The 22,628-nt window shown below is 54.7% G+C and overlaps 1 protein-coding gene and 5 non-coding genes across 6 annotated transcripts in view; 1 reads left to right on the top strand and 5 right to left on the bottom strand.

The window, feature by feature from the left end:
* Window positions 1-3,955: 3,955 nt before the first annotated feature.
* On the bottom strand, window positions 3,956-4,027 carry TRNAA-UGC. Its single transcript has one exon. It is a non-coding gene; the product is annotated as a tRNA-Ala (tRNA).
* Window positions 4,028-6,654: 2,627 nt separating this feature from the next.
* On the bottom strand, window positions 6,655-6,726 carry TRNAD-GUC. The gene has a single exon. It is a non-coding gene; the product is annotated as a tRNA-Asp (tRNA).
* Window positions 6,727-7,210: 484 nt separating this feature from the next.
* Window positions 7,211-7,283, bottom strand: TRNAF-GAA. Its single transcript has one exon. It is a non-coding gene; the product is annotated as a tRNA-Phe (tRNA).
* A 4,084-nt stretch (window positions 7,284-11,367) lies between these two features.
* Window positions 11,368-11,439, bottom strand: TRNAD-GUC. Its single transcript has one exon. It is a non-coding gene; the product is annotated as a tRNA-Asp (tRNA).
* A 223-nt stretch (window positions 11,440-11,662) lies between these two features.
* Window positions 11,663-11,734, top strand: TRNAA-UGC. The gene has a single exon. It is a non-coding gene; the product is annotated as a tRNA-Ala (tRNA).
* A 1,889-nt stretch (window positions 11,735-13,623) lies between these two features.
* DHX37 (DEAH (Asp-Glu-Ala-His) box polypeptide 37) overlaps window positions 13,624-22,628 on the bottom strand; it is a 30,731-nt gene continuing 21,726 nt past the window's right edge. Inside the window, exons 17-27 of the mRNA XM_012663462.1 lie at window positions 20,548-20,654; window positions 20,229-20,417; window positions 19,345-19,469; window positions 19,141-19,257; window positions 17,780-17,952; window positions 17,240-17,354; window positions 17,022-17,159; window positions 16,752-16,846; window positions 16,592-16,665; window positions 15,240-15,337; window positions 13,624-15,092 (exon numbers count right to left, since the gene is read on the bottom strand). Coding sequence (XP_012518916.1) covers window positions 15,007-15,092; window positions 15,240-15,337; window positions 16,592-16,665; window positions 16,752-16,846; window positions 17,022-17,159; window positions 17,240-17,354; window positions 17,780-17,952; window positions 19,141-19,257; window positions 19,345-19,469; window positions 20,229-20,417; window positions 20,548-20,654 — 1,317 coding nt within the window. The 3' untranslated portion in view covers window positions 13,624-15,006. The remainder of the gene's footprint in view (window positions 15,093-15,239; window positions 15,338-16,591; window positions 16,666-16,751; window positions 16,847-17,021; window positions 17,160-17,239; window positions 17,355-17,779; window positions 17,953-19,140; window positions 19,258-19,344; window positions 19,470-20,228; window positions 20,418-20,547; window positions 20,655-22,628) is intronic.

Genomic DNA, 22,628 nt, shown 5'->3' with positions numbered 1-22,628 from the left:
TTCGAAACCAGCCTGAGCAAGAGCGAGACCCCGTCTCTACTAAAAATAGAAAGAAATTAATCGGACAACTAAAAATACACAGAAAAAATTAGCCGGGCATGGTGGCGCATGCCTGTAGTCCCAGCTACTCGGGAGGCTGAGGCAGTGGGATCACTTGAGCCCAGGAGTCTGAAGTTGCCGTGAGCTAGGCTGATGCCACAGCACTCTAGCCCGGCCAACACAGTGAGACTCTGTCTCAAAAAAAAAAAAACAAAAACACCCCAGCATTCCCTAACTTAAGTCCACCAGTGGGGGCTCGTTGAAGGAAACGTTTCTCCAAGAGCCATGAGGAGGGAGGGAAGAAGAAAATGGCCTCCTAAAAGAGAGGTGGCAGATGTCTCTAGAACGGTGGTTCCCCACCCAGAGTGATTTGTCCTTAAGGGGACATTTGGGAATGTCAGGCAGCATTTTTGGTTGTCACAGCTGTGAGGGGGGCAGCAGGTAGGAGTGCTACTGCTAGCACCTAGGGGAAGATGCCAGGGTGCTCCTGAACATTCTGCGGGTGTCCCCACGACAAAGACTCATCCAGCCCAAAATGTCCACAGTGCAAGTTGAGAAGCCCTGCCCTACAGAGGACTTCGGTTGTTACAACTGCTTTTCGATTCTCTGAAAAGGGCTCCCAAGGCCTCAGTGTCCCACTTGGACTCATGAGTCAGGTATCAAGTCACGCTCCTAAAACCTAAACCCTCCTGACCTGGAACGGGACGTGCTAGAATGTGCGAGAAGCAGGATGAGTCACTGGATCCATTTTCAGTTCATTCCACCCACGGATCCGTCCTTTGCAGGCGCCCCAGAAACGATTGCTTCAGAGCTGGCACCAATGGCAAAGGGACAGAGGCCCAGCAACAGGGCGGGATTGGCAGGCAGACAGCGGCACGTGATGGGCTGAGCTCACAAAGGGCCTGGGTGTGGGGCTGCGGCTGGGGAGGCTGGGGGTGGACGCGAGCCTGCCTGTCCCCTGCTTTTCTTGCTTCCCTCAAAGGATTCAGCCCCCAAGGTCACAACCTTGTATGTGACTTAACCCAGCACCAAGAAGTTGTCTGAGTGCATAAGGGTCAGCAAACATGCTCCACGCAAGAGAAAGAGTGAGATCAGAGGGCTGGGTGGGAAAGCTCTGCCTCGCTTTGTCATCGCTTATATAATAACCATAAAAGGTTGTCAAGGGTGTCTGCGGGTTAGAGGCCTCACAAACAGGAAAAAAAAAACCCAAGGGATTCTGTTCTTTTTCCTGTTTACCTACGTGCTTCTGAATTGTGTGGCAGAACAGGAACTGCTCCGTCTTAAAAATAACCAATTCATCCCACACCTGTCAAAATCAGACTTAAGGTCTGGAATCCAAATTTGCCTGCTTTAGGAATATTAGAAAGTTAGTTAACCTATTTGGGCTTTATTTTTGTCACCGTTTGTTTGGCTTTGTTTTTAAATTATAGTAAAATACACATAACATAAAACTTACCGTTTTTAAGTGTACAGTTCAGTAGTGTTAAGTACATTCACACTGTGCCACTGTCAGCACCATCCATCTCCAGAACTGTTCCCATCCTGTGCAAAGGAAGCTGTGTCCCCATTAATCAACTCCCCGTTCTTCTTCCCCGAGGCCCTGGCACCCTCCATTCTACTCCCTGTCTCTGTGAGTGTGACTACTGCAGCAACCTCATATAATGGGCTTTGTTTAATTATTATTATTATTATTTTAATCTTTAAAATTTTTTTTTGGAGACAGAGTCTCACTCTGTTGTCCTGGCTAGAGTACTGTCAGCCTCACTCACAGCAACCTCAAACTCCTGGGCTCAAGCCATCCTCCTGCCTCAGCCTCCCGAGTAGCTGGGACTACAGGCATGCGCCACCAGGCCCGGCTAATTTTTTCTATATATTTTTAGTTGTCCAGCTAATTTCTTTCTATTTTTAGAGTCTTGCTTTTGCTGAGGCTGGTCTTATACTCCTGACCCCAAGCGATCCTCCTGCCTCGGCCTTCCAGAGTGCTAGGATTTATAGGCGTGAGCCACCGCACCTGGCCCATTTAATTAAATGTAAAATAAAATATAGAAGTTGAGAAAATGTTTTCTCTTAAAGACTAACGATTTTTCTGGAAAGCTCCAATTCCTAACATAAGCCTTTAACAATAACAACTCCTTATGGTATTTTTTTCCGTGTTATGTACCATCAATGGAAAAGAAGCCAAACTCTGTAAAATAATTTAAAGAGGTTTATTCTGAGTCGAATTTGAGGACCATGACCCGGTTTTACACATTTCAGGGAGACAGGAATTACAGGTAAGGTCCTAAGTCAATACATGAAGGGCATACATTAGTTTGGCCCGAAAAGGTGGGACATCTCAAAGTAGGGGCTTTCTTGGACCGGGCTTGGTGGCTCACGCCTGTAATCCTGCCCCTCTCAGAGGCCGAGGCAGGAGGATGGCGCAAGCTCAGGAGTTTGAGACCAGCCTGAGGAAGAGTGAAACACTGTCTCTACCAAAAAAAAATACAGGGGCTTACAGGTTATAGGTGGGTTTAAATTTAAAGACTCTTTGACTTGTAATTGGTTAAAGACCTGAAGCTTTGTCTAAAGGCTCGGGACCTTTTAAGATAAGGAAGTCAGTCAGTCCGAGACAAGCCAGGGGACATACATGCGCGGCGTAAATGGAGGACCTGCGGTGTGACTTGCACAGGCTTAGGCCTGTCGCTGGGTTACGAAGGACGTCTACAAGCAGGGAGGGGAGCATGACGAGGCCTGTCTGGCCTCCGTCCTCCCGGCAGTCAATTCAGTTTTAGGGTATCCCCTTGGCCAGGAGGGGTCCATTCAGCCAGCCGGTTGTTGGGGGGGAGGCCTTAAGATTTTATTTTAGTTCACAGCAGTATTGAAAATATTTAATTATAAGATACAGAGTAAAACGGAAGTATATAATTAGTTCCTTGTTAGGCCTGATCACTTTAGAAATCATCTTCAATATTTCAGAAAAAACCTTGCTGACATTTAGGGAGAAATAACCTTCACCAAAGCTCATTAGAACAGGAGCCGTCACCACTGTGTCACCACCTCACTGGTGAGTCACTTCACGAATTTTAGTTTCCTCATCTCAGAAACGAAAGCTTTGCAAAGACCTCCAGATCTAAGATTAGAGGCTCTCACCGTGCAGTGGTCCCCAACCTTTTTGGCACCAGGGGCTGTTTTCATGGAAGACAATTTTTCCAGGGACGGGGACAGGGTCGGGGGTGGGGTACGGTTTCAGGACGATTCAAGTGCATTACATTTATTGTGCACTTTGTTTCTATTATTACATTGTAACATAGAATGAAATAATTATACGACTCCCCATAGGTCAGGACACCTGCTCTGACACGTGAAGTCAAGTGCACGGGAGAGGAGCTGACTGCGGGGAATTCGTTGTCGCTGCCGGCAAGGAACTGTGCCCACGGAATGCAAGCCGACCCCTCCTGTCTGTAAGAGCTCGTCTTTTATTTGCAATGATAAAATACAGAAACAGTGCATGAATATAAATGCAAACGGAATGTACATTAAAGCCACTGATTTCATTCTGCCTTTGCGACATGTTACTGATGAAGCAGAGGCCGAGCCCGGCGTGGGGAGGCCAGTTTGCTTTTGGGGTGCTCCCTCTGCGGATGGTGTGCTGTCCGCGGCACGGAGGAAGGGAGCTGATAAGCAGAGGGGCTCAGCCCTGCTGGCGACTTACACGCTTGCACGCCCTTGGCCAGGGATGACGCAACAGTCCTCGAAGCCAGTCTATCACGTCACAACGCCAGCAAACGTGTAGTAAACTCCCGAAAGGCTCATCCTGCTCACTTTTGCTGTGGTTTCCATGGAGTCAGGTTTTGCCTTTTACATTTTTCTGCCATTACTATTACTGGCGATTTAATGATAGAGAACCATGAACAAAAAGCAGACAGTAAAACGCAAGTGGAGATGCCGGGGATCGAACCCGGGGCCTCATACATGCAAAGCATGCGCTCTACCACTGAGCTACATCCCCCGCCCCTTTCAATGGCTTTCTTGAGAATCTCTGTTATACTGTATTCTTAAAGATTTTTTTTTTTTTCTTTTTGTGTTTGCACGTGTTTTATTTATTTATGTTTTTGGTTTTTATTATTATTTTTAATTGAGTAATTATACATATTTATGGGGTGCAATGTGATGTTTTGATACATATATACAATGTGTAATGTTCAAATCAGGGTAATTGGCATATCCATTACTCAAACATTTATCATTTTTTTGTGGTGGGAATGTTCAAAAACCTGCTTTTCTGGCTATTTGAAAGCAGACAATAAGTTGTCGATTATGGTCACCTTATAGTGCTGTAGAACACTGGAACTTACCCTCCTGTTCAGCCAACTTAACCGGCCCGTCGCTGCACCCGCCCCCACTCTACGCTCTGCTTCTGTGGGGTCCACTTTTTCAGCTTCCACATATGAGTGAGGCCACACAGTATTTATCTTTTTTTGCTTAGCTTGTTTCACTTAACGTAATGTCCTCCGAACTCCTCCATGTTGCCTGGACTGACAGGACTTCATCCTTTCTTCGTGGCCGAATCGTATTCCGTTGTGTGCACAGACCACTTTTTCTTTATCCACTCGCTTAGCTGGATTCCGTGTCTCGGCCACTGTGAACAGTGCTGCAATAAACGCTGGGGTGCAAACAGATTTTTTTCTAATTTAAAATTTTGTGTGTTTAAACAGGTTTTAGATTTTAGCAAAAGCAAATCAAAATAAAACGTTTTATTTTCCCCAGAAAGGCCCACTCCTCCTAGCCTTGCAGCTACAATTCCAGCTGACATCAGAACCACGGGACAAACGAAAACTGAGTCATTTTTGAACGCTGCTCCTCAGAGACCAGAGAAGGAAGGGAAAATAGAGTTTCTTTCCATAAATAAGGGCATCGGCTCGATCGTACCTCCACCCAGAAATCTCTGAGTTCTCGTCCTTAAAAACCATCCCAACCTTCAGTGGCGTTGAGGTTGGCACACCAGCTTGAAGCTTTTTTTTTTTCTCCCCAAAGAACTCTTCTGAAAATAAAAATGAGCAAACTAAAAAGAAACAGATGCGGGCCCGGAATCAGGGCTTAGACTCAGAGGAACGCGTCTACAATCGCGCACTGAGAAGAGCCCGTCTTTGCCTGCGAATTAGCGTCTCTCCCGCGCCCCAGCGTGCTCCCTAAGCACACCTGGGAGAGAAGCCACAAGGTTTAGTGTCCTTCAGGTCATCAAGGGGCCACTCAGTGGGCAGGGAGGGGGTGAGAGGGCCAGACACTGAAGGCGACACCTCTTTCCTCCAGCCTTGAGACTTCTCGCCGGTGCTGGGGAGACCTCGCCTCCAAAAACGTCCTGCTCCTGGTTCCCCATCCGCCCCTCCCAGCCTGCTGGTGCCGAAACTCTTGGCAGCTGAAGGCCAGGGCGTTGTGGGAGTCAGTGCCCCGGCCACAGGAAGCGCTGGCCGTGGTGCCGTGGGTGGCATTATTTTGGGTGTGGTTCGGGAGCAAGCCAAGAGATGTCCCCAGGTCAGCAAGTGCCCCTGCTTTGTCTAGTGCCCACCTGCATGGCAGCCAGAGCGCTCTACTCAGAACAAACTTGATTCTGTTTCTTCTCCGCACAAAACTCTTAAGATCAAACCCATCCTCCTTACCCTGCGTACCCCTTCAAGGTGCTACGAGATCTGGCCTCTGTTGACAGCTCTGACTTCATTTCCTCCTCTTCTTCTCCCTCTCCCTCAGGGCACCCAGACACACCACCTCCTGCCCACCCCAGGGCCTTTGCACTTGCTGTTCCCTCTGCCTGCAATGCTGCACCCAGCTCTTCTCATTGTCCAGGTCCTGGCTCAAATGTCCCCTCCTCAGAGAGGCCTTCCTGACCACCTCTCTAAAGGGACCTGCCAATCCCGCCCATTACCTACCACACGCCTCTGGTTTGGTTTGTTTTTCTTCGCGGCATTTACCTCTTTTATACTTGTTGTTCATTGTCTGTGTCCCTAACTGGGTCGTCATCTAAACACAGCAAGACTTTGTCTATCCTGTGTCCTGCTGCACTCAGGGCCTAGAACAGTGCCTGGCACAGAATAGGTGCTCAGTTAATATGTGCAAAGTGAATGCGAAAAAAGATAAATGAATAGGGGGTAGAAGAATAGGAGTCTGGGAAGGGTGGTGGCTGTATTCAGAAAGGGAGTCCTCAGCCGTATTAAGACAAGGAAATGTCTGCAATCCACTAACATTTTCTGTAGGGCCAACCTCGGGGCTGGGGCCAAACATAAGCAGACGAAATGCTGGCAGCAGAGTGAGCAGTTCCTGGCCTCAAAAGCCACAATCCGATTCTGAGAAAGCGTTCTGTAAAGTAAACAATTTACAGCAGGGGTGCAGGAGATGCATTAACACTTCAGGGGGAAAACACTGCCTTCTCTTCCTCTCTCCTCACGGTGTGACTAACCCTTGGGGACCCAGAGAGTGACAGGGACCGGGCAGCACGTCCACAGAAAAGCCACCGGACGGACTCTCGCTTGCCTGCGCGGTTTATTTTTCTAGGGAAGAGTAAGGATTGCCTGTGAAAGTTGAACTTACTTTGTTGGGAAGAGAAATGAAAAAACGCAAGAACACGGTAAAAGTCACAGCAGCCTCCCCGTCGGGGAATCGAACCCCGGTCTCCCGCGTGACAGGCGGGGATACTCACCACTATACTAACGAGGACCAGCGCTGACAAGCTCCCTTCAGGTAACCTATTTAAACTATATGTAGCTTCCCCTACATATACTTTGTGCTCCAAACGATTAAGTATTTTACATTTTCCCACAAAACAAGGAGTCCCACTTGACTTAATGCCATTTTAAAGTGGCTATTTCCTGCTCGGTCTCTGATTTAGCCACGAGGGATCAGAGAACGGAAATTAATAAACAGAAGCAAGCATTAACGAACAGACATCAGCAAACAGACAAGAGAAATTAACAAGCATTTACGAAAGTGAAAACTGTGTAGCCAGGAAAACCTTGACCTTGCTTGTCTCACCCAACGCGGGATTTGCAGGGGAGTTTCCATCCCCTTCCGGCTTCCTGCGGATACTGCTCGGGGCTCTTTTAAATTTAGAAAGTGAAACGAAACCTCTATTAATTGGAAAGAATCAGCTTCGTTTATTTCTTTTCCCCTGAGAAGGAAAAAAAAAAAAAAAACGGGAAACTGCCGAAACCAGGGATCGAACCAGGGACCTTTAGATCTTCAGTCTAACGCTCTCCCAACTGAGCTATTTCGGCAACCGTTGTCACTAAGCTGCACTTTTATCCTCCTGGTCGTTTCGACGGTCCTGGGTCTTCTCCTCACTTGGATCTGACGCCGGAAACGCGGACTCAACGCGAACCCTGCTTCGCTCGCCTAGCGCTTGTATGCAATGGCCCCTCCTCCTCCTTCACAGCCACCACCCCCGAGAAGCCTTCCCTGATGACGCCTCCCAACAGGACCCAGCCCCTTACAGTACACTGCTAGTTTACTGATTGCTTTCTGTGCCTATGATCTGTCTCCCAGATGGAATGACAGACCCAATAGGGGTATGTAAATCATCTGCCTCGGTCACTGCTGTGTCCCTCGGTGCCTAGAACACTGCCTGGCACATAGTAGGTGCGTAACAAATATTGTGGACCGAATGAATGAATGAATGAATGAATGAATCCTACCTGGCTCAGCACTCAGCTTTCTCAAGCTCCCTTCTCTGTGCAAAGGAATCAGGCCAGCCCCGGAGCGAGGCTCCCCAGGTGGTGTGAGGTGTGGCGAAGGTGCCGACCACGCCAAGGCCTGTGGGAGGACGCCTGGGCCCAAGTGTAGCCTTCCTCGGGGCAGGGCGTGACTCAGATCCGGCCTCCGAGCGTGGCCTCCATACCTGTGTGCAGCTGCTCAGCTTCAAGGCATGCAGAAATCAACAGGTCGGCATGCAGGCTGGGCTCTGGTGCCTCCCTTCCCTTTGCGAAGTGGGTGGGCGGGTGAGTGGGGTGTTGTCTGGGGACACTGAGGAACAGGGGAGGGCCTTCGTTATGTGAAGTCATTCCATAAGCGTTCACTGACCAGCTGATGACCATCTGGCCCATCAACGAATCAGTACACAAGAAGTTTCAGTGCAATAGCAAATGCTAAGAAGAAAAATAAATCAGAGTGATGGGATGGAACAGAGTGATGGCTGTGGGGGGGGGGCAGTAGGAGAAGGGGAGATCCGAGAAGACCTGAAGAATGAAGGGTCAGCTATGTTAAGACCTGGAGGAAGAGCATCCCAGACAGAGGGAGCAGCAAGTGCAAAGGTCCTGAGGTTGAAATTATGTTGAAATGAGGTTGGCTTGTCACAGCGGGAGGAAAGAGGGTAGAAGGCAGGGCCTGAGAAGTGGGCAGAGGTCAGATCTTGTCATCCCTGAAGTTCTCAGAGAAGGGCTTGGATTTTCCTGTGCGTGTTGGAAAGCCACTGGGGAGTGACATGATTGACATCTTCAGGCTTCCCTAGCTGCTGTCCTGACAGTGGACGGAGCAGTCACAGTGGCAGCAGGGAGGCCAGCGAGGAGGCTGCTGCCAGCAGCCCAGGCCGGGCTGAAGGTGTCCCAGGCCAGGCAGGCCGTGGAGGCAGAGATGAAGGGGTGGATCTGAGATAGGGTTGGAAGGAGGTGGGGAGGCCCTGTTGATGGATTTCACATGGGGACCAGGAAAAAGGAAGGGACGAAGGTTGACACCCAAGGGTTGGTCTGGGCTCCTGGGCGGATGCTGGATGCTTTTGACCCAGGGCAGGAGCCTCAAGGTGAGGAAGGCAATCCAGACTTATCCCTCGGAACGTGACAGTATTTGGAGATAGGACCCTTGAAGAGGTGATTAGAAATTAGCCGGGCATGGTGGCACATGCCTGTAGTCCTAACTGCTCAGGAGGCTGAGGCAGGAGGATCTCTTGAGCCCAGGAGTTTGAGTTGCTGTGAGCTAGGCTGACACCACGGCACTCCAGTCCAGGCAACAGAGTGAGACCCTGTCTCAAAAAAAAAAAAAAAAATTGAAAAGCAAAACGCTCCCTCAGTCTCATGGCGGTGGTTAATACTTGTTACTCATTCACTTTGTTATGTTCCCCCATGGTTTTTTCCAAATCATTCAGCTCATAGAACTCATCTCTTATTTTTTTCATTTGATAATATATCAGCTCGATGCTTAGTATATAGAAGGCAGTCAATAAATATTTTTTTAATAAATGAGTTACGAGGTCTTAATTACTGTATTGGACTCCCAGGGCTGCTGTAACAGATCAGCACAAACTATGGGCTTAAAACAACAGGAACGGATTCTTTCCCAGCTCTGGAGGCCAGAATTCCAAGGTAAAGATGTCCGCAGGGTTGGGTCCTTCTGGAGGATATGGGGAAGACGCTGTCCCACCCCTCACTCCCGGCTCCTGGCGGTGGGTGGCATGGCCGTGTTCTGCGGCTTGTGGACATATCACTCCACTCTCTGCCCTCTTCGCACCGGCTTCTCCTCCACGACTCTGTGTTCTCTCCTCTTCTATCTCTTACAAGGACAGGTCCCTGGGTTTAGGAACCACCCTAATCCAGGATGATCTCATCTTGAGGTGCTTAACTCGATAACATCTGCAAAGACCCTTATTCCACGTAAGGTCACGTTCTCATGTTCCAGGTGGACGTATCTGGTGGGGACCACTATACATCCCACTTCAATTACCACCACGTTAGTTTATTTTTATGACTTGATTTTTGACATCAAAATGTGCTCAATATCAAGAATCGCAGAACACTATGAATATGTGAACTAACACACACCCTCCTCCCCCTGCCGGAAAGCACTCCTCGCTGACAGGGGCATCACTCCAAGCCTCTCTCCTGTAGATGCGCGCAGAGAGGACGACCAACGGAGAGATCCACAGATCATTGACGTGAACACGGGGTCATATTCTATACAAGGCAGCAACATTAACTTTAATTTAACAAAAGAAAAAGAAATCATAAGTGCAATTGAAGGAATTACTGAACTTCAGGTAAATGTTTTTTTCACCCCATGGGACAAATTAGTTTCTAATCAATGCCTCTGTGTTGAGAAAAAAGATTATGAAAAAAATTAAGCATTTAGAGGCATTTTTAAGGAATTCATATCAATTTAAATTGGCAAGTGCTGTTCATCACGTGATATCTAGTAATTGAACTGTCTGTCTTCTGATCTGGGGCGACTTAGGTTTTTGCGCGTAGGTGTTTCCTTCTGTATTAAGATTTGTTTCGCTAAAGGCAAAACTGCATATACGGGATCACAAAGTCAGAGTGTGGAACACTCCGTCCCTCTCTTCCCTAAACAAGACTTCTGTCCGTGTCCTTGAAGTGTGTGTATATTTTTCCTTGTGTTGAGGTGACCCTCACACGACATGCGATTAACCATTTAAAGTGGACAGCACAGTGGCATTCAGCACGTTCACGCTGTTGTGCAACCATCTAGTTCCAAACGTTTTCATCATTCCAAAAGAACAAACCCACACCCATTAGCAGTCACATCTCATTATATCCTTTCCCCACCCCCTCGCAACCACCAATCTGCTTTCTGCCTCTAGACTTTTGGTCATAAAAAGAAAAAAATCACAGACAGAGATTCTCCAAAAGAAGCTGATTTGGGGGTAGAGTCTTGCGATGGGAATACGTATGCCTTAGTAAACTGTGTGCGTGTCCCGGGAGGCAAAGGAAGACAAAGGCGCTTAAAGGAGAAATGAGGAGGATTGCATGAACCGTGCCGAAATAATTATCCTCGGCTACAAAGGTCAGCAGCAAGGGTGGCTCAAGTCTGGGGGTGGACGGGCAGCTGCCGGGCAGATGTCCCTGCACAAGTATTTCTCGTGTGACGTTGCAAGGGCCCTGCGGGAGGCTGCGGTTCTGCGGTGTCCTTTGTCACCAGGCACGCCTGCAGAGCGCCCGTCTTCCCCGCCGGCCCGGCTCTGCCGGTCGGGGTTTCCTCAGCGACGCGGCTCCGTCGGACGCGCACACCGCGGGCCCGCCGCGGGGGGCGGTGGTGAGCACCGAGCGGGCGAACGCGCCGCGGCGCCCTCGCCCACTGCCCGCGCCGCCTGCGGCCGTCCCCGCGGCGCAGACCACACGCATAAACGTGAGCGCCCACACATTGTGTGTCCACATACGCACTTTTTAACATAAAAGGGAGCCTGCTGTGTACACACGCCGCTGACCACCTCACTGCCTTCGTTCCACACGTCCTTCCGGTGCAGGACGTGACAGGGAAGGGCCCTTATTTTCCCTGTCAACAGGTGCCACCTGTGCTGCGATGTGCACCTCGTCATGGATTTACCCAGCACGTCACGCGGTTCAAAATGCTCACAGTCTCCCCGTCGGGGAATCGAACCCCGGTCTCCCGCGTGACAGGCGGGGATACTCACCACTATACTAACGAAGACGTGCCGCGAGCGAGGGCCTCCCAGGTCAGCTCCTATAGACACGGCATCCTCCGCTGCGGCTCCCGCCGACCCCGAGTCCGGACGCCGCCGACCAGGGGCTTCCCCGGGGCGCGGAGTGTGCCCCGCAGCCGGTGGGGGTGCCGGGCACTCGGCGCGGGACCCGCGCAGGGCAGCCGGCGCCACTTCCCGTATCTGTGCTCGCGAGAACCCCCGCTCCGGCGAGGGGATGTAGCTCAGTGGTAGAGCGCATGCTTTGCATGTATGAGGCCCCGGGTTCAATCCCCGGCATCTCCACTCCTTTTCTGCTTTTCCCTGTAAATCGCAGTCACAAGATTATGATGGAAAGAAACACCGGGAAAGGGACGGAGTTGTGGCGCGGGCCTGGAGTCTCAGCTACCGGGAGACTGAGGAAGGAAGGAGGATCGCTGAAGCCCAGGGGTTGGATCGCAGTGAGCTGTGATTGCACCACTGCACTCCAGCCTGGGAAACAGAGGAGACCCTGTCTCCGTAAAAAGCAAAAAACCCGAAAAGCTAACATTCCTAGTTGCTCATGTCCTCAAGCAGGTTTCCACACTGTATTCCTAAGCAGGGTTCTGCACTTGGCCCTTCATTCAGTGACTCCCGAGTGGCAGGTAATGCGCCCGCATGGAGCACCTGCTGTGTGCCCAGGTAGGGTGTACGTACCCCCGTATGCGGGAGAAGACAGGCAAGGCAAGGTTTCCTCGCCTTCCTGGGCTTCGTATTCCAGACCAGGAGACTAACAGCAGCGATACGCTTTATGAAGACGGTAACAGTGATGAGATGGAAAGTTGAGGGGTGTATGAGCAGGGCTGCTTTAGATAAGCTGTCCGGGGACACCTGCCTGCAGAAAGGGCGGCACATAGAGTGGAGGAACCGGCAAGTGCAAAGGCCCTGAGGCTGGAAAAGGGGCCCGCTGTGCAGAGCTCAGCGAGTGAGGATGATGCAGGGGAATGCGGTAATCAGATTTAGGTTTTAAATGGCTCCCTCTGGCCGCCATGTGGAGGATACACCCTGGGCAGATGGGTGGACGTTAGGAGGCCAGGGAGGAGGTACAGTCATGTCCAGGCGGGCTGCCGAGGGCTTGCTCCAGGAGGGGGGCAGTGCAGGCGCAAGCCTGAGCAGGCTGTGGACATGTCCTGGAGGTGTTTGCATGATGTTCCCTAACACGGGGCACCACGCTGTAGTCCGCCACTCCTCCTAGTCATTCAGGTAATTTCTGTCTCACTGAAGTGCTGTCAACACCTAGTACATGTTATCCTTGCCTCCTGAGCCTGTATCTCTATGGAATAGACTCCCATACAGAGCACTGCAGGGTCAAAGGGCATGGACACTGTACACTTTTTTTTTTTGAGACAGAGTCTTGCTCTGTTGCCCGGACTACAGTGCCGTGGCGTCATCCTAGCTCACAGCAACCTCACACTCCTGGGCTCAAGCGATCCTCCTGCCTCAGCCTCCCGAGTAGCTGGGACTACAGGCATGCGCCACCACACCTGGCTAATTTTAAAATTTTCTGTAGAGACGGGGTCTCCACATGTTGCTCAGGCTGGTCTCAAACTCATGGCCTCAAGCAATCCTCCCACCTCAGCCTCCCAGAGCGCTGGGATGACTGGCGGGAGCCACGGTGCCCGGCCAGCATTGATTTTCAATGTTATGTTGCTATTTGTTTTTCATTCACCGATGGCTATACAGAGAAATGAGGTCTTAAAACAATTTGTTTTTACTTCTACATATACACCCGAGAGAACGGAAACACATCCACATGGAAGGTTGTACATAAACATTCACAGCAGCTCTACTCACAATAGCCAAAGTTCAGCGACAACTAAAAATGTGGTTTTATCCATACAGTGAAGTATTCTTCAGCCATAAAAAGGAATGAGGTACTAATACCGAATGCACGAAACTGGGAAATGTTACGCTAAACGAAAGAAGCCAGTCCCAAAAGGCCGTGTGGTTAACATTTCATGATTCTTGGTAAGGAATGTCCAGATGGGCAGACCCAGCGGCAGGGAGAGGATCAGTGGGGCCCAGTGGGGAGCAAAGGGGACACCAACAGGGACGGGGTACGAAAATGCTCCGGAATTGCATGATGATGATGGTTGCCCAACTGTGAATATACTAAAAGCCATTGTTCACCTTAAAACGGTGAATTTTATGGCATGTTAATTATATAAACATTTTTTTTTTAAAAAACTGCCTAGTTATATTTGTGGATCCTCCACTGTGGCTTCAGATTGGGATGGACGGAGGAAGGGACGTCACTGAGGAGGCTGCCCTGGCGCCTGAGAGGCAGGGGTGGAGAGCACGGCTTCCTCTTCCATCTCAGAACGGCCAGCGCACGTGCAGGGCTCGGATTCTAGGTCAGGACCTTTGAGTGGGGAACGTCCCAGTTCTACAGACAGCGAGGTATCAAGGCTTTCCTCAATCGCCGCAGGTCAAGCAAGACAAGTCTGCAGGCTGCCTGGCCCGGGCCACCTCTGCAGCTGTGGGAGGGGCTGAGCGCCTGGGAGGGCGCGGAGGGAGGGGGCAGGGCCGTGGGCACTTCCCCTATGGGACAGGTGGGAAGAGGGACCCTGCGCAGGTGAGGCCTCCTTCAGGAGCCGAGAGCAGCGTTGAGAAGCACAGTCAGGCCGCCAGGCCCAGCCCTGCTTCACGGACACTGTCCACCCGGGGTATCTTTCCCCAAGTCCATCCCATGAAACAACGTGGGGGACTGCGGGTGCAGGGAACATTTTTATTTCATAGCTCTGTCCCCACCGAAGCTGAGATGCGGAATCCGGCCCGACTGGAGCTCGGCCTGGGCAGACGTCCGGGCCCCTCCCTGTGGGGGACAGAGGGGCAGGGGCCTCCTGACTCTTCGTCCTGCCTGGGGCCCCCATGTCCCTCTTTCTCACCCAGGCGCCTACCCCTGCCCTTGTCCCCTCCACCTTGCCATGGAGGAGAGGGGTCTGGCGTCCCCATTCAAGGCCGACAGAACAGTCGTGCGGCCTCACTCAGGGACCAGGGATGACGGACAGGGTCAGCTCCCCTCGCTGATGTCCGAGAGACCACCCGGGAATGACGCCCACTCCTGCGGCCACAACACGGGAAAGGTGCTGACGGCCAACCTTCCAGGAAGGCGTGGAGCCTGGCGGGGGCAGTGGGGTGCAGGCAGCCCCTCAAGGTCGGAGCAGAACTCAGAGGCTCGCTGATGTCTAGGATGGCTCTGAGGCCAGGGCCAGGTGCTGGGCGCCCCTGGAGGCCTCCCTGCTGAGGCAAGGAAGACACGCTGGGGGACGCTCCTGCCTTCTGGAAGGGGAGTGGGGAGGGGCCTGCAGACGCCCGGCTCTGCTGCTTTGCAGGGACTAACGTAGTCCAAAGGGCATGTGTGAGACACGGACCAGCATGTGAGAAAAAGTGTCACCCACCATGTGATGAATAGTTACACAAAAGCCACCCTGGGCTGCACGGCGCAGGGCAAGCTCTGCGCAGAGTTAGGCTGGGATGAACCAGGGCCCACGCCAGGGCGTGCCCAAACCAGTCCTCGGCCTGCAGCCAGGTGTGGGTCAGGGGTCGGAGGTGGGGGGCCAGGCTCTCTCGACGTCGGGGTGCATGGCCTGCGGAAGCCACTCGCAGTACTCAGTCAGCAGGTCTGCAGGGCAGGGGGAGACCAGCGTCAGGCCCAGGGACTCACGTGGGGTGGGAGGAGGCGGCTGGCTCGCCGCTGCGCACAAAGCACGAGGCCCTGCCTCTGTGGGCCCACTCCACATACTCCCGCCCCGGCCCTGGCCAAGCTCACATCTGGGGTTTCTTGTCCAGGCGGCCAGCAGGGCGTCGCGGCAGTCTGCGTGCTCAGCGGCCAGGGCTCGCAGGAGGCTCTCGGTCCGGGGCTGCAGCCTGCGGGTGGGACGCGAGTTGCTGGCACCTGGCCAGGCAGGGTGAAGGGTCCCCTCACCCCGATAATGCCGGGACGGGAAGATCTAAATCCCATCTCCTCCCACCGCCATCCTCGCCCCTCTGATCCAGCCACCTGGGCCGTCCCCACGTCCCCTGCCCACCGAGGCTGCAGCTCCTCCCGCCCTCGATCTTCCTCCAGGTTTCCGTCTGGCGCCCGCCCCGCCTCCTCCACCTCTGCACTGTCGGCCTCTCCCTGGCCAACCCTGCCACACCCCACCCGCCCCACTCCAGGCCTCGCCCAGTGCCGTCCCTGTGGAGTCGAGTGACTGCCATCTGTACTCGCTGTGCTCTGCTTGGTGTCAACCTCCCTGCACTGCAGTGTCACCACCACGGGGACAGGGATAGGGACGGGGATTGTGTCTGTATCCCGGCACCTAGCGGATGCTTGGCAATGTTTGCTGGGAGAGCGACGTGGCTCATCACAGCCCGGTGGCCGGGGACGCTCTGCCCCACACCTGTCTCCAGTCCCCGGGAGGCAGAGCGCACGGGTGCGTGTGCCGGTGGCTGCCGCACCGTCAGGCCTGTGCCCTAAGTCCCCTCTACTATCTAGGATGACAGCCATCAGCTCTGCCAGTCTCAGGAAATGGGGGGGCGTGTGCTTGGAGCCTGGGCCACAGGCGGGAGGGGAGCAGAAGAGCAGCAGACGGGAGGGCGGGGCCCAGGGAGCTGAGGCGCCAGCGGTGGCCGCCCGGGACGGGGGTCTGTGGTCGCCGGCAGGAGGTCTCCAGGGCTCAGGGAGCAGGATGCCTCCTGCTGACCCACACAGCTCTACAGAGCGGAGGCCAGTGCCTGTCCCCAGCTCAGGTCCCCCCAGAACTCCAGGGTGTGACATTCGCGGAAAGAGGGTGACTGCAGGTCTAAGTAGTTCAGATGAGGATATATGGGAGCAGGTGGGCCCTAAATCCAGCAGCTGGTGTCCTCTTAAGGAGAGGGGACAGAGGAGAAGGCCAAGTGAAGACAGACGCGGAGATGGGAAGGAAGCCAGCAACGCCAGGGGTGGAGGAGGCCAGAGGCTCCTCCCCTGCAGCCTCTGGACAGCGCGTGGCCCTGCGCATACCCCGATGTGGACCCTGGCCTCCAGCTTGGAGCGAGAGCACGTTTCTCATGTCTGCAGCCCCAGCATGTGGTCCTGTGTCACACAGGCCCCCGGCCCCCGCCTGCCCGCTGTGCCGCCCCCTCCCCCCCAGGCCTTACCTGGCCCAGGTCTTCAGCATGGTGCTGGGGCTGGACAGTAGGCAGCCCTGGTACGCGGCCAGCCCGCGGCAGACCTGCCGAGAGAGCATGGCCGGGGTGAGACACCTGGACTTGCCCCCCAGGGCACCAGGACAACGGGTGGGAGCTCCATACAGTTTACCTGCCCTTCCAGCAGAAACCGGGCAAAGTGCTTGTAGCGGTCGATTCCCTGCGGAAAATCCACCTGGACGGCGGGGAGGGGCCAGCCGACGCGATCTGGGGACAGGAGCCGGTGAGCCCGAGACCCCCCTGTGGCCGTCCTCCCGAGTCCCCTCCCTGCCCACCCAGCAGAGGGGCAGGAGGACTGGGGTGGCCCCGTCCGAGACGCACATGTGCGAGGAGCCCACGGCCGCAGGAGGGCCGGGCCACCCAGGCCGCCGCCCTGACTCACAGAACGTGCTGGCCCGGTGACACAGCACCCGGCCCGTCTCGGCGCAGTAGGCAGGGGCCGGCTCCTCCAGGGGCTTGTCGAACTGGCAGTAGGAGGGCAGCAGGGTGGGGATCCACTGCATCTCCACGGCGCAGACACCTGCGGGCAGGGACACAGCGCTGCTGCCCTGGGGTCCCGAGTGCTCGCGCCCAGGGTGCCCCCGCCGGCCTTTCCTGTACCTTTCATGTACATCTTGGTGGTCTCCACGATTTCCTGGTAGACCACAAACTCCGGGAGCTCTTTGAAAAGGACGGAACTGGGGTGGATGAAGACGGGGTCGTCGAGGAGAGGGGTCTAGGGAGACGGGGGGTGTGACGCGGTCAGGGAGGAACATGGGCTTGAGCCTGCCATCCTTTTAACCCAGGAGAACCCACTTATCCAGCCCAGCCTGAGAGCAGGAGGAGGGGTCCATCAGTGGAGGGACATGGTCCATCCACACACTGAACCACGATCCCGCCATAGAGGGAACGGCCCTGACACACGCGGCAGCGCGGCTGAACCTCCAGAGCATAGCCAGGCACACAGGCCCCGTGTTGCGTGACCCCGTCCATAGAAAACACGCAGAACAGGCAAACCCGCAAGGACAGCAGACTCATGGGGGCGGTAGGGCCGCAGGGACCCATGACCGAGGGGACAGTCTCACCCCTCCATGACTCGAGGGTCCTGCCCACCTGCCAGGTGCCCCGACTGTGCCCCAGCCAGGTGTCCACGCGCCCCACCTTGTATGCGTTCCTCCACTTGGCGTCCAGCAGCTCCTCGCTCTGGACCCTGCGGGCCAGGTGGTCGCCCAGGCCGGCCGTCACGATCTGCCGCAGGTAGGTCACCTGGCTCTCGGTGGGCGGCTGCATCTTGGGATCCATGAAGAGCCCGGCCTCAGGGCACACGGCGTTGACTGGGGGGAGGGCCGAGGGTGAGGGTGGCAGTGGTGCCAGTGAGGCTGCGGGCCGGTTCTACCCAGACCTTCCAGAAGGCCCCAACCATGCAGCTGGGCGCTCCAGCCTCAGCCACCTGCTTGCCCCGGCCTCTGCCTGCAGGGCCACCAGCAGGAGGCAAAGCCCTCGGCCGGCAGGGCTGCAGCTGCCCCCACATCATCCCTTCCTTCTCCCCCGGGACAAAGCCCCGATTCCCGTGTGAGTGTCCCGGCAGAGTGTTTGGCTAGGAGATGGCCGGCCCCCAGCACGCAGGGGCGCCACAGCTCGGCTCTGGTCCGCAACCTGAAGAGAGAAGCTGTGGCTGGAATTCCTGGGACCACGTAGCACCGGGAGCAGGATGGCTGCAGGCGCCCTCTGGCCCCGTCCTTCCCTTCTGCCTGGAGGCAGAGGTGACTAGACCTCCCCCTGCCTTCTCAGCCCACGAGGTGACTTTAGGGAACAATAAACGCCTAATGCATCATCTGGTGGCTGAACGCAATTGAGAGCTGAGGCACCAGTGGATGAGGCCACTCAGGAAAGCCACAGCCAGAGGGACACAGAGCACGACGACAGGGCCACAGGGATGCACCTGGCGCTGGAGAACATACCGACTATGAAAAAGCATCAGTTCTGGCAGCAAACCCTACAAACTGCTCGAACGGAATGCAAAGCCCCCATCAGCCTCAGGGGAAGGAGCGCGGCCGGCCCAGGAGAGACCCCATGGACGCATCATCCTAAGTGTGGGTCGGAAGGTGAGAACGTTTCTCTGCTCCTGGGTGTCCCTGGGTGCTGCTGAGCCCAGGTGGAGTCGGGGCAAGACCTCGTCCTGCTGCACAGAAGGGTCTGAGGGTCTGGGGGATGTCTGGGAGGGAAGAGAGGTCCAGGCCAGAGTGGGGACAGAGGACGCGCCAAGGACAGGATGTGACCAAGGGACAACATGATGGGCAACCTCGCATGTCAGCAGCTGAAATGTGTCGCTGCCCTGCTCACGTGCACACCCACTCGTGACTGCAAAAGCACCCAAGTACTGATTCTGGGTTATAAACGAACTTTAGCGAGTAGGCGAGTTTGCAAACACGGACTCTACGAGTCATTTTACTCAAAACAAATTTAAGTGTTAAAAGGCGCCAGGTCAAGTTGTCTGCCGGAGCCCGCTGGCGGGGCCGTACCTGCAGTGGTCAGCTGGCCCCGCAGGCGCCGCGTCTCCATGACGGCCTTGTACCGCAGCCCGTTGGCCTCGCAGAACTGGGGCGTGCAGCCCGCGTACTCGCAGGCTCCCACGGCGCCTGTGGGGCGAGCAGGGCACGTTCACTCGCCAGCCCCATCCAGGCCTGGTGACCCTCCCTGCACCCTGCGCCGGGCGGGGCACTCACCCAGCAGCACCATGAGGTCGCCGAGCTTCAGAGAAGCCCCCTGCCCTGCCCAGGTCCTCTTCATCTGGGCCACCTGGGCCCGCCTGCCCTTGAGCTTGGCGAGCTCCTCCTCGCTGGCAGCCGGTCTGCGAACACACACGTGGCCCGAGCTGTTCCCCTGGCCACCCTCGGGGCCTCGGGGCGGGAACGCATCTATTAATCAGCCCAGGTTTGGGGGCCTGTGGGGGCGGTTGCTGGTGAATGTAACCAAGGTACTAAACTCCATCTCAAAATTCAGTGCCAGCGGCCAGCAAGACTAAAAGCGCGTCTGCCCACTGACCCAGCTATTTCACATCTAGAGATCAATAGAAACAAATAATGCAACAGATGATACTGTACACTGCTGCACTGTTCATAAGTAACGAGGAGTGATGTCAACGTGGAAGAATTAAGAAGCCCTCGAGAGACCGAAGGCGCCTTCAGAAATTTCTGCAGAAACGACCCTTTCTACCCTCAAGCTGCAGAAGGCAGACGTGCAGTGAAGGCTGCCAGGTCATCAGACGGCTGCTCATCTACGAAGGAGCACACAGTCATAACTACACTCCAGATTTTCTTAACATGCAATAAGCTAAACACACTTTCGTACTCCTAGTGCCACTTTCCCAGGGCCCTGCTGTTCCCTACTCTGGTCTGTTTTAAGGCAGTTGACTGAAGGTGGCCCTTTTCTGGAATCAATGACCCTCCAATGACCAGGGACCCTCCTACCTCCAAGTCTCATGGCCTCATCTGATCTCTAGGGGCGGCAGGTGGAGACCACCACGGCCATCGGAGAGACCGGAACACCGAAGGGCTCAGCAAGAATGAGGGTCTCGCGTGGCCCTGAGTGCCCGCCCCCGACCTCGCACCTGTCCAGCTCCTCGAACAGCTCGCGGACTGTCATGGCGGCCACGATGGCGATGGCGTAGGGCAGGCAGCCGTGCTGCCGGCTCAGGGCCAGCATCTTGGCGTAGCGGGGCGCCACGGGGAAGGCGGCCATGGTCCTGCCCAGCGTGGTGATGGGGCGGCTCAGCCGGGAGCTCTGCAGCTGCTTCACCCTGGAGGTGCGGGGCTGCGGTGGTGGGGCTCCGAGAGGACGTTCTGAAGCCAGACCCAGGAGGCAGCTCGGGCCGAGAGCGGGAGGGAACTGGACCCTCCTCTGCCCTCCCCACCCCGGCCCTGCCCTACCTTTCTGTTTTCTGGGGCGCCTCCAGGGCACCCAGCGCGATCAATAGCTCCTCGGCGGCGATGAGGGATTCCACGGAGGGGGGTGTCGGGAAGGGGAAGTTGATGACCTGGGACACAGGGACACGTGGCAGGGAGTGAGCCAATGCCCCGAAGCAAGTGAGGAGCCCAGTTCCGGACGTGGGGTCCTCCCCCCTCCCTTCTCCAGGCTTGGCCGCCCATCCTCTGGGCACCGCTCACGCCAGCTAGGACACGGAAGCCCAGGGCGCCCTCAAAATCCAGGCACCAGGTGAAACCCAGAGCCTCCTTCACTGATTCACACGTGCACGCGCTCGAAAGCACGTCCTGGGTGCCCACTGGGCAGGCGCCAGGGGCTGTTCTCGGCGCTGGGAGATGGAGAAGCCCAAGGGACAGACTCTGCCTTCCCTGAGCCCCAACTCGGCCAGGGGGACCACAGCTGCCAGCGAGGAGTCACGTAAACAGTGTCGCAGGAGCAAACGAGCCCAGACAGTGAGATGGTGGGAGGACAGAGAGTGATCGAGCTAAGGATGGTGGCACCTTAGAGAGAGGGACCAACGGAAACCTGTGTTCAGATACAGGCTGGTGCAGCCGTATTCACAGCAGCACGGCTCACGAGGGCCAAGACGCAGGATTGCTTTCTGGGGTGAGGCGAACGGTCACCGACCGTGACGATGACTGCACACCTCTGAATGCACCAGAACCCAGACTGCACGCTGGATCGGGGAGCTGTCTGCTGTGTGAATCGTCTTAGTCAAGCTGTTTGGGGGCAGGTGAGGCTGCAGCAGCGGGCGCAGCGGGGAGGGGACGCCAGGAGGCAGGGACTGGCAGGAAGGCAGCCCGGGCCAAACCAGGCAGAGCCTCAGGGGCCGAAGAGGACTCCGGATTTTACTCAGGAGCTAGGGGAAGCCACCAAAGAATTCCTACAGAGAGGCGACTTAGGCATTTTTTTTTTTTTTTTTTTTTTTTTGAGACAGAGTCTCGCTCTGTTGCCCAGGCTAGAGTGCCGTGGCGTCAGCCTAGCTCACAGCAACCTCACACTCCTGGGCTCAAGCGATCCTCCTGCCTCAGCCTCCCGAGTAGCTGGGACTACAGGCATGCGCCACCACGCCCGGCTAATTTTTTCTATATAGTTTTAGTTGTCCAGCTAATTTCTTTGTATTTTTAGTAGAGACGGGGGTCTCGCTCTTGCTCAGGCTGGTCTCGAACTCCTGACCTCCAGCGATCCTCCTGCCTTGGCCTCCCAGAGTGCTAGGATTACAGGCGTGAGCCACCACACCCAGCCTGGAAAGGCATTTCTTGAGCCACACTGAGCTCCAATCCCTGAAGTGACACCTTCTAGCCACGTGACCCATGGCCAGGCATGTCTCACTGCCTCAGTTTCCTCATCTGTAAAATGGGGGTGATAAAGGCAGTAATTCCTTCCTAGGGTCATGGTTAAGGATAAACTGAGGTCACGAATGCAGAGCACCCAGCACAGGCCGGCACCCAATGTGTTGGAGAGGACATTCATTATTTTTATTAGGTGAAAAACTTTAAGCCCGAGACAATATATAAAATACCACTACATTAATAAAAAAAAAAAATAGTGATAACAATACAGGATATTATGTGTTTGGAAAACATAGCTGGGAACAGGGGACACAAATGGTGGCCAGCGGGATGTATGTCCCTTTCTCTATGACTATTTGAAGTATCTTATTTATTTGAGATGAGGTCCTGCTCTGCCGCCCAGGCTAGAGTGCAGCGGTGCGATCGCAGGTCACTGCAGCCTCCAACTCCTGGGCTCAAGTGATCTTCCAGCCTCGGCTTCCTGAGTAACTAGGACTATAGTCGCGCACCACCACATCTGGCTAAGTTTGAAAAATTTCTTATAGAGATGGGGTCTTGCTATATTACCCAGGCTAGTCTCAAACTTCGGGCCTCAAGTGATCCTCCTGCCTCAGCCTCCCAAAGTGCTGGGATTATAGGTGTGAGCCACCATGCACAGCCTACATGAATTCTTACAATTTTGAACATATTATATTTATATCCAGAAAAATCAATGAAGATGTATGTTTAAAAAG

The sequence above is a fragment of the Propithecus coquereli genome, unplaced genomic scaffold, assembly GCF_000956105.1.
Source record: "Propithecus coquereli isolate 6110/MARCELLA unplaced genomic scaffold, Pcoq_1.0 Scaffold81, whole genome shotgun sequence".
NCBI lineage: Eukaryota > Metazoa > Chordata > Mammalia > Primates > Indriidae > Propithecus > Propithecus coquereli.
Note: the sequence above shows the minus strand (reverse complement) of the source record. Positions and strands in the feature narration are given on the sequence as shown.